At 41.3% G+C, this 14996-nt stretch overlaps 1 protein-coding gene across 1 annotated transcript in view; it reads right to left on the reverse strand.

Moving 5' to 3' along the window:
• Positions 1-3430: 3430 nt before the first annotated feature.
• Positions 3431-14996, reverse strand: part of LOC139453182 (ankyrin repeat domain-containing protein 55-like) — a 49968-nt gene continuing 38402 nt past the window's right edge. Inside the window, exons 8-12 of the mRNA XM_071234812.1 lie at positions 10813-10949; positions 9384-9955; positions 7382-7580; positions 6261-6354; positions 3431-4444 (exon numbers count right to left, since the gene is read on the reverse strand). Of these exons, the coding sequence (XP_071090913.1) occupies positions 4183-4444; positions 6261-6354; positions 7382-7580; positions 9384-9955; positions 10813-10949 (1264 nt within the window). The 3' untranslated portion in view covers positions 3431-4182. The remainder of the gene's footprint in view (positions 4445-6260; positions 6355-7381; positions 7581-9383; positions 9956-10812; positions 10950-14996) is intronic.

Raw genomic sequence — 14996 nt, forward strand, 5'->3', positions numbered from 1 at the left:
TTTCACCGAAGTGGTAAATGTCTAAGACCTGCATCACTTCGGGCTTTCTTCCCACATTAAGCTGACACGCCGTGATATAACTGCAATATTGTTAAACGCGGCGTTAAACCCAACTCACTTACTCACTCACTATAACCCAGAGTCATTTCAAAAAGATCGCCAGTGCAGGAACTTGAGTGGGCGGAGGACCAAGAATTCAGGCTTCTACAAAACATGGCCTACATTAACTAACCTCGAGAAGAGATGGGTAAGTGACCTCGAGAAGAGATGGAACAAGAAGAAGTGCATTAAGTCGAAAGGAGATCACAAAAATGTTCCAACTTAGGGCAATATTTTAGCTCTTTGCATAGGAGGCTCAAAACATTTTCATTCACGCACCATTTGGAAAGAATTGAATATTCATCAAATGAACTGATCACTTGAATTCCTATTTACTCTGAACACTCTTATCACTGATCACTATTTTCGTCCTTATTCATGTACGGTGCACAAAGCGTATGGAAGAAAGTAAATACCGGTTGGAATCACCATTAGAAAACGGTAAATATATATGTTTATTGCCCGCAAGGGGTGTAGGTTGGCTCTGCCAATACTTTTTTGGTTTACTGGCCAAATACACCTGCAGCTTCGTTCGCAAAAAAATGTTTGGGCTCATCGATAACGAAATGAATATGTTGATTAAATGGATTTTTTTTATTTAACCAAGAATATTGTCATCTTGATCGGAAGGTGATCATTTCTTTTTCACGTAATAGAATGCAGTTCAGCAGTACCATGTATAGTCATTCTCAAACATCAGCCAAACCAAAGGTCTGTGATAATTCAGGTGTGTGCATGCAGTCTTAGTGATTATCACGAATGAATAGCGAAACATATCGTGTCGATGCATCATCACTGCTCACAAACATTGACTCGCCGATCATTTTCAAAACTTTGTCTAGACTTTCTTAAAGACTAATTTCGTCTCAAGAACAACATGTATCAGTAAACTTGAGTACTGATCGAGTCAAAATTTAACTTTGCACTGACAATATCTCAAGAATTAAGCAGCAGAAAGTTCATAAATTCAACCAAATGTGAAAATAAAATTTCGAACTTCTTTTATTTTATATAATTTTCTTTAAATTTCCGTCGTTTGTGTTAAAAGCTTATAGTCTAGATACGATGTTTTAAATATGCCATAGAGTCATGTGCTTGTTGCGATGCAGGAGTTATGTGGCAGTATAATTATGTCAAAATAGCAAATAAATATCGCATTTCGCACGACACGATAACTGTGTTAAAATCAGGTAATACTGACTGATAATCACACGTTAGATGAGAGATGAATCAATAGGCAATATGCATAAGTTCATTCTGGGACAAAACACAATCACAGATGAGAATCTATTTCCTGTCTGAAAATAGATCTGATCTGATTATAGACTCTGAGTTATGATGTGACATAACTTATGTGACAATTAGTGTGTTCTAAGGTAAGATAAAGTACACATCCCATGATCATGTGACAATAACAACATTGACAATATATCATGCCCTAAAAACACCTATGTTTTCAAGAACACCTTTTTTCCCACGATCACCACATTTGTAAGGAAGCCTTTTAGGGCCATTTGTTTTTTTTTGTTTTTTTCGATACTATCTTGAAATTTCAAGATACTAAGTTGACATTTCAAGAAACTAAGTTGAAATTTCAAAATACAGAAGTTGAAATTTCAGGATAGTATCTAAAAAAAAAAAAAAAAAATGGCCCTAAAAAGTACATTTGAGTCACTGCTCAATAAAACGCACAACGGTCAGATACGGTATATTGTTCAGATCTACTGATACTGCTTAATGTCCTCGACGTATGGCACTGTAGTGTACAAGAAGGTGACATGGACTCTTCATTGCCATTGCATTCTTACCTCGAAACAAACATTTCACTGCTTCCCCTTGTTCGTTTAGAACGTCATCATCTTGAATTCAGGGATGTTTCCAGGAACCATTTTACTGCTATTATTTCACGAACTCCAGGATCCCATTTCACTTGTATTTTCCCGAAAAAACATTTCAAAATAGACGAGAAACAAAATAGAAAATAGCCTTCTATGTTCATGAAAATATATAACTGTCACGTCATTTGCATTTCTCATCTATTAATAGTACTCAAAATACTTAAATATTCCAGTCAATCTATATTTAGTTATATATTTATGTGATATATTATTTATTCCCTTCTCTTCACATTGCAATACATACAGGGAAAAGGAAAATTGAATGATCAAATATGGGTACAGCATTTGGAAATTCGAAATATATAATTGAGACCTTATTTATGCAGTCTCATACTGATGGAACCATACAATAAAGACTTTGTATTATCTATCGACGGCGACTTTGTAATATTATGAGATAATGACAATATTCACACTTCAGGCAGATGTAAGGGTTTGAATTTGAACAGTACATTTGTCAATGAGAACAACACCTAATTTGACATGTCCAGAGAAAGAGAAATAAACAGGTAAAACCAAATATATCCAACAAATATGTCACAGGACATACCTGCACATAGTGATGGGAGCCATCTTCCCGAGGCAAGGGACTATAAAAGTTCAGTTTCCACCCTTGCCGAGCTAGGCTGGAATTCCGGAGTTACATTTTGGCTGGTCTATGCATAGCCTAATCCAAATCGCGTAACAAACTATACATCCGGTTTGTAATCAACAAAGATTTCAAAGTGCAAATTTCTGTCGACTGCATGGTTTGCAAAGTATATGTACCGCCAACTGGGCATCGGCAGGTATTTTGCAAATCTTTTCAGGTTTTTAATCAAGGTGTTCAAGTGATTTGAGGTGAGGCCTGTTTTATTACAAAACAGATTTTGACAATCGATCAGATGGTCTTGACTGGGAGCTACCATTTTGTTTAAAGCAATTGCAAGTGACAGAACAGGTTGAATCTGATTGGTCAATAGGAGGGATATAGAAGGGACATAACTCGTAAAAGCCAATGGGGACGCTACGATCGAGCCCAGAAATTCCAACCCAGTTCCGCAAGGGTTGGATCTGGACTTTTATAGTCAGATAACTTCCTAGCCTCGGGAAGATGGATGGAAACCAACGTGTTAGTGGTATGAAGGAAACATTTCTTGGTAATGCATGGGAGTGGGTGACTGAGTGAGTATGGTTTTACGCCAATGTTCCAGCAATATCAACGTGGGAGGCACCAGAAATCAGCATCAATCATTGAACGCATGTGGAGAATCGAACCCGGATCACTGACATAACGAGCCCACACTTTAAGCACTTTGATACCCAACCGCCCTTAAGACACAACACCTACTTAAGGGTTTCAGCATGACGTTTTGATGCATGATGCATTTCAAGAGAACCATGCAAAACGGGTCTTTAATTCTGATTTGTTTCCTTACTAATTCAATCAGAACCTTTTAATGTGAATAAATAAAGCCTTATAAGTAGATGTATAATAAAAATGAAGTGGGTCAATTGAAAAATCTCAAGACTCACAGTCAGTTATAGTATAAATAATCGAGTCTGGACCAGGCGAACCAGTTACTAAGCATAAATAACTATCCGAATGACACATAATCAGCAAAGTTACTCATCCTGAGCCTATTTTAATAACAGCTACAGTCCCCATTGTAATCGGCCCTTACATTACACAGGGAGTACCTGAATAAAAGGTAAATGTGTGTTGACAATTTGGTGTTTTTCGTATCCCAATAAATCCAGTATTATTCACGTCAACAGATACAAAAATTACATCCACTGACATTTTTGTTGTATTTTGACCGAAAAAACCCAGTTTATTTGCAATCAGTTTACTTGCGAATTGTGCATTGTTTATTGATCAACAAATGCATGGTTACAGACATGTAAGGTCGATGATACTATTTACTTGATAACGTTTCCCAATGTTGTATATGGTTAGGACTGAGAGAACAAGGCAATCATGTGGCAAAACCAGGAGTAAATCCCTCACAAATGGGTCACATATCAGTGTCTTAAGCTTATCTGACGAGACAACAAGCACAATATCTTTCAGTTTCGAGGCCTCGTCTCAGTGGAGGCAGGCGTGAACAGATGTTTCATACAGGCTAAAACACAAGTCACGCATGGTAACAACGTCTTGCACACGTGAACTACCGCCATATCCTTGCTTGTTCTGTACGTTGCTTCAACTATACAAAGACCCTTCTGAAGGTCGTCTTCGAGCGGAAGATGTCCCCCGTGTTGCCAATGGGGATATTGAGCCTCTCTTCTCCGACCTTGTCTCTTGACTGTCTAGCATACTTCTTTGTCCGGTGGGAAAACAGTTCAGTTCAACTTCCGTTTCCGGTACCAAGCTGCTCCTTCTCATCGGCTTCCGGTGACGTCCGGGCGAAAGGATTGCTTGATCAGACATTCGTGGGCTAATGCTTGAGTTCATTTTCAGGATTCTGGGGACAGATAAACGGATTACTGTAATCATATCTTTGGATTGAAGTCAAGGTAAGTTGATCTGCATGAATAATAATGCATGTATGGGAACCTTCGTGCATTATGAATACCACTAAGTATTTTAAGAATAATTGTTTGATGGCATGACTTTAAGTTGACGAATGACAAAGTAGACACAATTTATGAACAACAACTTCTTTAATTACTGTGAAGGCGACGTTTCGGCATAGATCCTTATGCCGTCGCCTTCTCAGTAATGTTGTTATATATTAGTTGTGTCTACTTTGTTATTTTAAGATTGCAACAGTCTGACAGGTATACATCAAGCACAGGCCTGTAGGAGCAGGAGCTCCACTATTTTTCCAACCGATATGTTTTGGTCAACAAATCATTACAAGGAAACCGTGGCTCAACCTCCCGGAACCATTGGTATTCATCTAACCGAATTTAGAATCAATATAATTTTATAGATTGAATTATATGCTTTTTCCCTTTGCCTTTTGACATGACTCTGGTGAAGATTCCGAATCAATTCCATTGACATTGGGACTCATCTCTTGTTTCCCCAACTACCCCATCACAACTAAGCTACAACAATGAATGTCCCATCTCCCTCTCCTATAGGCCGGGTTCGATTCCCGACATGGGTACAATGTGTGAAGCCCATTTCAGGTGTCCCCCGCCGTGATATGTCTGGAATATTGCTAAAAGCGGCGTAAAACGATACTCATTCACACACTCTTCTATGGGCATGAAGTGTTTATGCTTATCAAGACAGACGTCTGCAAATGGTCTGCAATTTGCAGAAACTGACAATCAAGAAATCATTCGAAACCGGACTTTGGCGCCCTTACATTTGGCGTCTCCTAAAGTTGGAACCTTAATCTCGTGAAGCTATTGTAACATCTACTATAAGTCTAATAAGCGTGTAACAATGACAACATTTGGAATTCAGGCAGAAATGTCAACGGTTTGCATTATATGAGAACCAGAGCGATAAACACGGTATACAAATTCATCAACTACATCCCATTACTACATATTCTGATGGTGGGAAATAAGGGACGTAATATATCTTGCACAGCACTGAAATAGTGAAATGTCATTGGAAGGAAATATTATGCTCTCATTAATATCTTGAAAAGAACATAGAATCAATGCTCATATCCAAATTAAACATGCCATCAGTGGAGAGAGTCCAATAACTTCCCGTATAAGGGTATAGAAGTGGGTTCCTTCGAAATTTCGAAATTTTCGCGCAACAAATTTCCCTTTGAATTGCCTCAGATTTCACTTATGCAGACTGGAAATATCTGCAATAATTATATGTTACTTTGTATCTGCAAGTGTTTGGAAGCGAGCTAATTAGTGGCGAATATTAACAGTAAATTGTTCAGTGTGTATGATATGGATATTTATCACACAATGGGTAGCTTTCTCGGCAGGATAAAGCCAAAGGATAAAAACGATATCCGTTGGGGTCATATGCGGATAGAGATGCAAATATCAAAGGTCAAGTAGGGACTACTTTCACTGTTTATAAACAAACATGGCGTCGCACTTGTCATTCGGCGATCGAGTCAGAATTAACAACCCGGAATCTGGATAAACTACAGGGATAATTGCTATCATTATCAAAAGAACAGTCTAATATACTGAAAATCTGTGTTTAACTGTGACGTAGCTAAGGCATTTTATAAGTTTGGCAAGGCTCGCTAAATACAATGTTTATTCCTAATGCAGGATATTTACAATCCCCAAACACACTCGCGTGATAACCTCTATTTACAATACAACTATGAAACTATGACTCACTTTGAATCAACCTCCGATGGTGGTGGTGTAGGTGTCCTGTTCGCCCCTGATCTCTCTTTCTGGAGAGACGCCACGCGAGAGTTTACGAGAATGTCTGAACAGAAGAATGTAAATACAATGAAAAGTGACCTGTGAAGATCCGGGGTAGAATACGTCTTCAGCAACCCGGGCTCGCTGCATTTGTTGATGCATGCCATAGTATCCCAATTGCGTGGGTCGATGCTCATTATATCAATCACTGGATTGTCTGGTCCAAACTCGATTATTTACAGATTTATTTACAGACCGACGTCATATAGCTGAAATATTGCGGCATAAACAAGAAAACCAAACCAAACCATGGACGCGAGTCATCTGAGCTATAAAAAGGTTGGTATAAAAATTGCCACCCGTCATTGAGCATAGCTGAACACGGATATTAAGATCAGCAGAGGTCGTTATAGAAATATACAAGTTCTAAAAAAAACAGATACGTTATATGAGGCTTACAAGTGTGTGAGTGAGTGAGTGAGTGAGTGAGTCGGGTTTAGCGCCGCTTTTAACATTATTCCAGTTACATCACAGCATGCTAGCTTAATGTTGGAGGAAAGCCCAAAGAGGTATCAGACGTTTACCACTTTAGTGAAACCCACGAGCAAGGATTTGGTGTGGGCAAACCAAGAAACATAAAAGGGGCGAACCGGGATTCGAACCACCTATCATAGGTTTCTGGCGTGCTCAAAGGACGCACCTCCGCACAGCGAATTGCGGCGCCTCAGATGAGTGGGCCACCAAGGCTTCTTAGGCATGACGAGGTCCTATGACCATCGATTCGAATTTGCCTTGGTTATGATATATTTGAGCACTTAAAGGGTTTCATCAAAAGAGTAAACGTCTACGACTTGCATCGCTACAAACTCACACCCCACCCCAAACCCCACCCCAAACCCCACCCCACCCCACCGTCCACAGTAAGCTGACGCCTTGATATAAGTTCACTAATGGTGGAGGCAATGTTAAACCAGCTCACATATGCAATGAATACAAGCACGTCACTGTAACCCTTGCTTATTAAATTGCTTGTTTCAGAGCGCCTATTATCTGTCCGAGTCACCGCGGCATGTATCGACGGAATAACCTACCTGGTCTGGGTTTGTGTCCCCTCAAGGGTCCAAGGCTACCTCCCCGGTGAGATAGAGGAGATTCCATTGTCTCGAAAGACCCAAGGAGTCTTGGCGAGGTGGAAGGCGAGGAGGATGGGGAGGGCCCGTCGGGGAGCTTCAAGGTGGGTCTGTCAGGGAGCGGCTGCAAGCTGTGCGACCGACGGACAACTCGGGGAGGCTGGAGAGGTCACATGACATGATTAGTTGACTATTGTAAGGTGAAGTGCAGAATGGACACTGACGTCCAACATACACCATGGTTTCATAAAATAATACTTCCATTGTCAATATATATTTTTGTTGTATCTGTTACACTAGGGGCTGAAGCACAAGTCTTTTTCATGAATAAATATCTGTTCTGTTCTGTTCTGTTCATAAAATAAGCCTGTATCCCTCTGAACTACTAAGAGAAAAAGTTTGATGAACGTCAATGGTCAACATCAATAGGGAAGCCAGCATATACTTGGCGCTGATAGGTGATTAGCAATAGACAATGGAAGCCAACACTTTACAGTAATTAGCGCTGATTGTTCAATTTGCCCATTGCTATTTCCTTTCTTTTACCAATGTGCTAACTAACCCCGGCCTCCCGTTTGGCCATTGTCAATTATTAATCAGTGATAATTTAAGTCCTGGCTTCCAGTTGCCCTTCATAATCACCTGTCAGCGCTAATTACTGTAAGGTAGAAGCTTCCCTTGTTAAGTTTCCCCCTTTTGTTATCTTAATAATTTTGTTGTTCTTACATGTACATATATATACTCTCAACCTCATATCATTCATTCAACTGATGAAGAAGTGAGTATGTACTCCGAAACGTTATGTTCCTCATAATAAAGAAGTCGACATTCATAAATTCTCTTCATTATGTGTATCACTTCTAAATGCCTTTCAAAGAAATTATGAACATGTTTGTAAGGATGAGTATGATTTTGATATTTGTCTAAACCTAGATCCCACATCTATTAAATGATAGCTAATGACAGCTTATGAAGCATATAGATCGTTGTTAGTATCCCGTAACGCTGATACTATTTTATAAAAAGGAATCAGGATCTTTTGATGAATGAAACAAATATGACCATAATCACTAGCTAGTTGTGGCCTTGGTTTGTTATGTGACTGAGGCGTGTAAATAAAAGCAACAGAGCCGTTTCCATAGGCATTTATATATAATGTCAACGCCGGTCTCGATTATCCGACGAAATAGATTCCATTGGAAGTAAAAGGCAAAATAGCGGTGAAAATAATATGAATGGATCACTGAAAACCAGTGATGTCACCAGTGTTCGCGAAAAGGGTGTGTTTGTTCCCGGACACTGCCGAGCTGCACTCCTGCCATGCGGCGGTGGCATGTAAACAAACAGACAATCAAGTGATGGACATTAACTTCATAACGCATTTACTTATCTTGTTAAAACTATAAAAAATATCTCAATTTTGAATTACGTCTGCCAGAAATATCTGCTAAAAACAGAGCCCATTGTACCATTTCGACTGATTATAAGCATGTGTTTATGAATCACTATCCAAGAGTGATGGTACCAGGTGTTCGCGGAAATGTGAGCGTATCCTGCACCATCAGGGGCGCCCGTCACAAACACATGCAAAGGCAAGACACATATTTACTTGAAAAACATGGGAACATAACGGTACAGTGAAACTAGAGAATTGCATCGACATCGTTTTGGTCACCGATGCATCAAATTTGGAAATGTCTTTCACATTTCTATCATAAGACTTTTTGAAAGCTTCATGGAGATCGTTGTCACTCTGATCAAACAACGTTTTAGCAAAGGCAATATGAGGCCCTTTAACATCCTCGTAGAAGGAGCATAATTGATTGCACCTCAAAAGTTGTTATATAATGTAGCCATTAAACGGTGCATATGCTGACAGGGATGACAACCAACCCCCGCCCCCAAAGAGTAATCACCTGCGGCAGATTATAATTGACCCTTAGTGTAGAGTACTATGACTCACCGGTATAGAGTGGTCGAAGTCCGTATCTGAAGGTAGTGACATGCTCAATCCATTCAAAGGGGAAAGTGGTCGTGGTGATATCGATCTCTTCCTCGCTTCGTCACGATGTTCGGAGTTACCCCCCTTGTTCCGCCCCTTGCTTCCAGAAGAGCTGTGAGTTTCAGCAGTGTTCTCTGATGACTGATTGCTATCAACAGACTCCGACATTAAACTGCGTTTGGACTTCTTTGAATTTCTCTTCTTGCCTCGCTTTAGCTTATTTTCACTCGGCTCATGCACACAGATTGTAGGTACAGGGATGGGAACAGTATTTATCGAATGTTCCGTTTGTTCGTAAGGCACTGTAGCATTTTTGTTTTCCGTAGAAGTGTCGTTTGTTTCACCAGAGGAAGTATTGTTCTGATTGTCCTCTTTAGACGTCACATTGAAACTAGTGGTGTCCTTTTTCACGAAGAGGTTCTTGATGAAACCAAACGGTCCTCCACCTCCCTTTCTTCCTTGAACCTGGGTATCTTTAGAATTATTCCTGCCGAACTTCTTTCCAAGCTTCTTAACAAGCAGACTCTCACAGTCTACAAAGAAAGTAACGTGAGGTTTATTTGTTGTTTAACGCCGCACTCAGCAATGTTCCAGCTATATGAAGGCGGTCAGTAAATAATCGGGTCTGGACCAGACAATCCAGTTCTTGAAATCATGATCATCGATCTACACAAATGGGATACGAGTGAGTGAGTGAGTGAGTGAGTACGGTTTTACGCCGCTTTTAGCAATATTCCAGCAATATCACGGCGGGGGACACCAGACATGGGCTTCACACATTGTTCCCATGTCGGAATCGAACCCGGGTCTTCGGCGTGACGAGCGAACGCTTTAACCACTAGGCTACCCGACCGCCCCTGGGATACGATGTCCTGCATCAGTCAAGTCAGTGAGCCTGACCATATGATGCCGTTACTCGCCTTTTACGACAAGCATGGTGTGCTGGAGACCTATTCTAACTCGGATCTTCGCGGGTTTAACGTTAGGTATGTACGTTTTATTCGAACAACGGTTGATGCTTTACAATTAGGGCATCAATAAACGATCATGGTTCAGTGTTTGTTGTTTAACGCCGCACTCAGCAATATTCCAGCTATATCACGGCGGTCTGTAAATAATCGAGTCTGGACCAGACAATCCAGTGACATGAGCCGTCGATTCACTCAATTGGGATACAATGACAGGCATCAACCAAGTCAGCGAGCCTGACCACCCGATCCGAATTGGCGCCTCTTACGACCATCACAGTCGCCTCTTACAGCAAGAATGGGTTGCTGAAGACTCATGAGGCTCATAAGTAAAGGTTTCAATACCTGCGATGAAACCGTATATTTTAAACTATGAATGTCTTTCGGCAATAACACAATTGACCTAGAGGGTCAAAACATACCTGTGTATCTTGATTGTCTGGCGTACTCCAGCGGGGTCCCACCCTCGGCGTCTACTGGGTTGGGGGAGACATTCAATGCCAGAAGTGTCTTAATGCTCTCGGTCTGTCCAGTAGCTGATGCCCAGTGTAAAGGGGTCCTTAAGAAGAGATTATCATAAATAGGAATGATTAGGATCATTCGAAGACTAAGTTCATTCCTTGCTTCCCATCCGAGGAGTGATCGCAACTTCCAAACTATCCAAGAGTCGAATGTTTTCCTTTCAGAAAATGTGTGGATTGTTTTGGATTTAATAAGATTTTGTTGAATGTTGTGATTTGTGTGATGTCTGAATGAAGTCTGTGTGATGTCTGAATGATGTCTGTGTGGTGTCTGTGTGGTCTGAATGACGTATATGTGGTGTCTGAATGAAGTCCGTGTGATGTCTGAATGATGTCTGTGTGGTGTCTGAATGATGTCTGTGTGGTCTGAATGACGTCTATGTAGTGTCTGAATGATGTCTGTGTGATGTCTGTGTGATGTCTGAATGATGTCCTTGTGGTGTCTGTATAATGTTTGTATGTTGTCTGTATGATGTTTGTGTAATGTCTGAATGATGTCTGTGTGTTTTTGTGTGATGTCTGAATGTTTGGAGATAGCGTCATTCCTTGGAAGATATTTTGGAAAGATTTGAGACTAGCGTTTTATTTCAAATGTTGTTCTTTACACACTCTCTTATCCAGGCGTACACAAGACATCTTTCCGACTGCTGTGGAACATATGTCTACTGACTGCAAGGAGCCTGGTTTTAGTTTGCAAACCCTAATAGTAGGCACGTTTACACATAAATCAGGCAAAAAATTCGCAATACCAGGAAACACATGTACACGGCTGTAATACCACCATTTAGTCAGAGCTACGCATGCGCGCACTTATCGACCCAGTCCCACGTTGATCTCCCCTCGATTGGTAAGTACAATCGGTAAAATATTTTAACATGTCAACATATCAATACACATGTGGCATATGTCGCCAACGGAACGTTCTCTCAGCCCACGAATCCATAGGTTTCCTGTTGCACACACGGACAAGCGGACAAGCGGACACGCGCACTGGATTAGCTTCAGATACATCTTAATTATCTATTCTTATCTATCCTAAAAAATATAAGCAATTGCTACATGTTCACAGCCCTAAAACAATGTCACATTGCTAGGTCTGATACCTGAATAGGTGTAGCAACGATTTCACATGATAGTTGACACTTTTAGATAAACCACCATCTTCCCGAGGCAAGGGACTTAACTGACTATAAAAGTCCAGTTTCCACCCTTGCCGAACTAGGCTGGCATTATGTGGAGTTTTATTTTGGCTGGACTAACGAGTCAGTGCACGGTCCAATCAAAACCGCGTAACGAGCTAGACATCCGGTTCGTAAACTGCTGTACAGATTTCGGTCGATTGCACGATTTGCATAGCATGTGCACCGGCGTCTACAGGTATTTTTTCAAACCTTTTCATGTTCGTAATCAAGGTGTTCACGTGATTTGATGCACTTCGCGAAGTAAGAATCGTTTTATCACAAAATGGATCTTGATTATTGATCATATCGTCTTGACTGGACGCCGCCATTTTATTTGAAGCAAACGCAAAAGATATGAGAGGAGGAATCTGATTGGTCAATAGGAGGAACATAGTAGGGACATAACTCATAACAGCCACTGCTGACGCAACGATCGAGCCCAGAGATTCCAGCCTAGTTCGGCAAGGGAGGAAACTGGATTGCTATTGTCAGTTAACTCCCTTGCCTTTCGAGATCGTCCCTAGAATCCAATTTCTTTGACCAAGGACGGGAGTATGGCTCGTGGCTACTTATGCGGTAACAGCAAGCATTGGACACAGTTATCTGTATTGTACAGCGCTGAACAGGTAGATTGTAATATTTGTATTACTATCCTAGGTTTATTACATAGTTCATGTACAGTGCACACATATTATCGAGTTATATATCGAGTAACATGATGTGGTCACATGACTTGATCCAAGATGTCTGACGGTCGAATGCGTATAACGAACGACAGATATAACAGACAAAAATTAGTGGTCCCTTTGAGTTCGCCATAACCGTAGTTTACTGTATATCCAAGGCACTCTGAAAACAATAGTGATTTGAGACCCAAATGTATAGCAATCCCTCACCCTCATCCCCGCCCCTCATCGCTCATATCTCACCACACTACGCCAAACCACACTACACCCACACACACTACAAACACACCCACCACAAACACACACACCACCACCACACCAAACCAAACCACAAACACACACACACACACACACACACACACACACACACACACACACACACACACACACACACACACACACAAAAACACGCCATGCCACGCCACGCCACACCACATACTCGTGATCCCTACTCTTGCTTGTCCAATTTACAATACAGTTCACAATACCTGTTCTAAATGCGTATACCCAGTCCACGATATCAAAACAATAACGAACCCTTCAGTTCATGGGACATGGGTTCTAATAACCAACGTAAAAAAGGCAACGATAAACATATAACAATTAATTAAATTACAACCAGAGCTTACCTAATTTCCAACAAAACTTACTATCCCTTGTGAAACCAACAGCACTGGCTGAGAGGGTCAACTCCCCACACAGTCGAGATAATGTCTGTAGTCGATAAGCCTATACAAAATCGCTTATGGACACTGTGAGGAGCGTGTCGGTCAGTGGCGATCGGCATTTGTCACGCTAGATTTGCTTAGCGAACTAATGCAGGTAAACAATGCTGTCGAGTATATAGGTAAACAGCACAGTATGGTAGACATAAAAATACGTTCTCATATGAGAATGGTGTTTGGGGGTGTAGAGCATGCTTGAAGATACATAAATGTCTGTGTGTAATTGCATAGTAAATATCAGGGCCCCGTTCCACAAATGCCATTTAGTCAACGCCCGTCGAACTCCCATAGTTGAATACAGACTTACCAACGTTTCTTGAAAGCGGATTTGTTGTGAGGTAACATGCATTATGTAGAATAAGGGAGGGGGTGAGTTGGGTTTTACGCCTCTATGACAGTATTCCAGTTATATCATGTGTGTCAGCTTATGTGGGAGGTAAGGCCGAAGTGATGCAGGTCTCGGACGTTTACCACTTTCGTGAAACGCACGAGCACGGGTATGGTGCTAACAAACCTAGAAACAATATCGGGGCGAACCGGGATTCGAACCCACTTTCATAGGTTTCTGGCGTGCGCAAGGGACGCAACTCTCCACAGAGAATTGCGGCGCCTTATAGGATTGGGCCACCTGTGCCCCCTGTTGATTATGTATTTGTGTAACTCCATCCATATGTTTTGAACAATCCTTTGATCACAGCATGCACCGAGTTTTAGCTGAAGAAATATGATAATATCAACTATAAATATAATCTTTGGCCACCATGTTAACCAGGTGAGGGGTGAGTCGGGAATGAGGGTCGGTATCATAGCGATATCATCTTCATAGATCTAAACGGGAAGACAGTGTAAATATTTCTGTCGACAATAATCGACTTATCCGAAAAACGAGACAAACGGAGTACCCGCACAGTAAATATACGGATACGACTTCCGAATATATGGAGTTAAAGAACTTCACGGGTAATTCTGTATTTTGAGAATACCGTTTTCTTAACGAGAGACACGTGAGTGTTGTGTCCTTTCTAATACGTATAGAGTGCGTGAACGTCAACTATTTCGCTAAGATGATCGTAACTCCATACTTTATCATAGGCTTACGCTAGTCAGCGCTCAGACTACTTTGTGCAAGTGGACCCTGTCCTTAATGCATGTACGTGTGTACTCTCGCTAGAGTGGGACCCGCGAAGATTCCGGGGTAGAATAGGTCTTCAGCAACCCATGCTTGCCGTTAAAGGTGACTATGCTTGTCGTAAAAGGCGACTAACGGGATCGGGTGGTCAGGCTCGCTGACTTGGTTGATGCATGTCATCAATCCCAATTGCGTGGATCGATGCTCGTGATATTAATCACTGGATTTTCTGGTCCAGACTCGATTTTTTACAGACCACCGTCATATAGCTGGAATATTGCTGAGTGCAGCGTTAAACAACAAACCAACCAACCAAAACCAACGCTAGAGTGGGCGAGAACCGCTCCCACTGGTCCACGCTTGT

This window comes from Haliotis cracherodii, unplaced genomic scaffold (assembly GCF_022045235.1).
Source record: "Haliotis cracherodii isolate W230 unplaced genomic scaffold, xgHalCrac1.p SCAF_9, whole genome shotgun sequence".
NCBI classification, from domain to species: Eukaryota; Metazoa; Mollusca; class Gastropoda; order Lepetellida; family Haliotidae; genus Haliotis; species Haliotis cracherodii.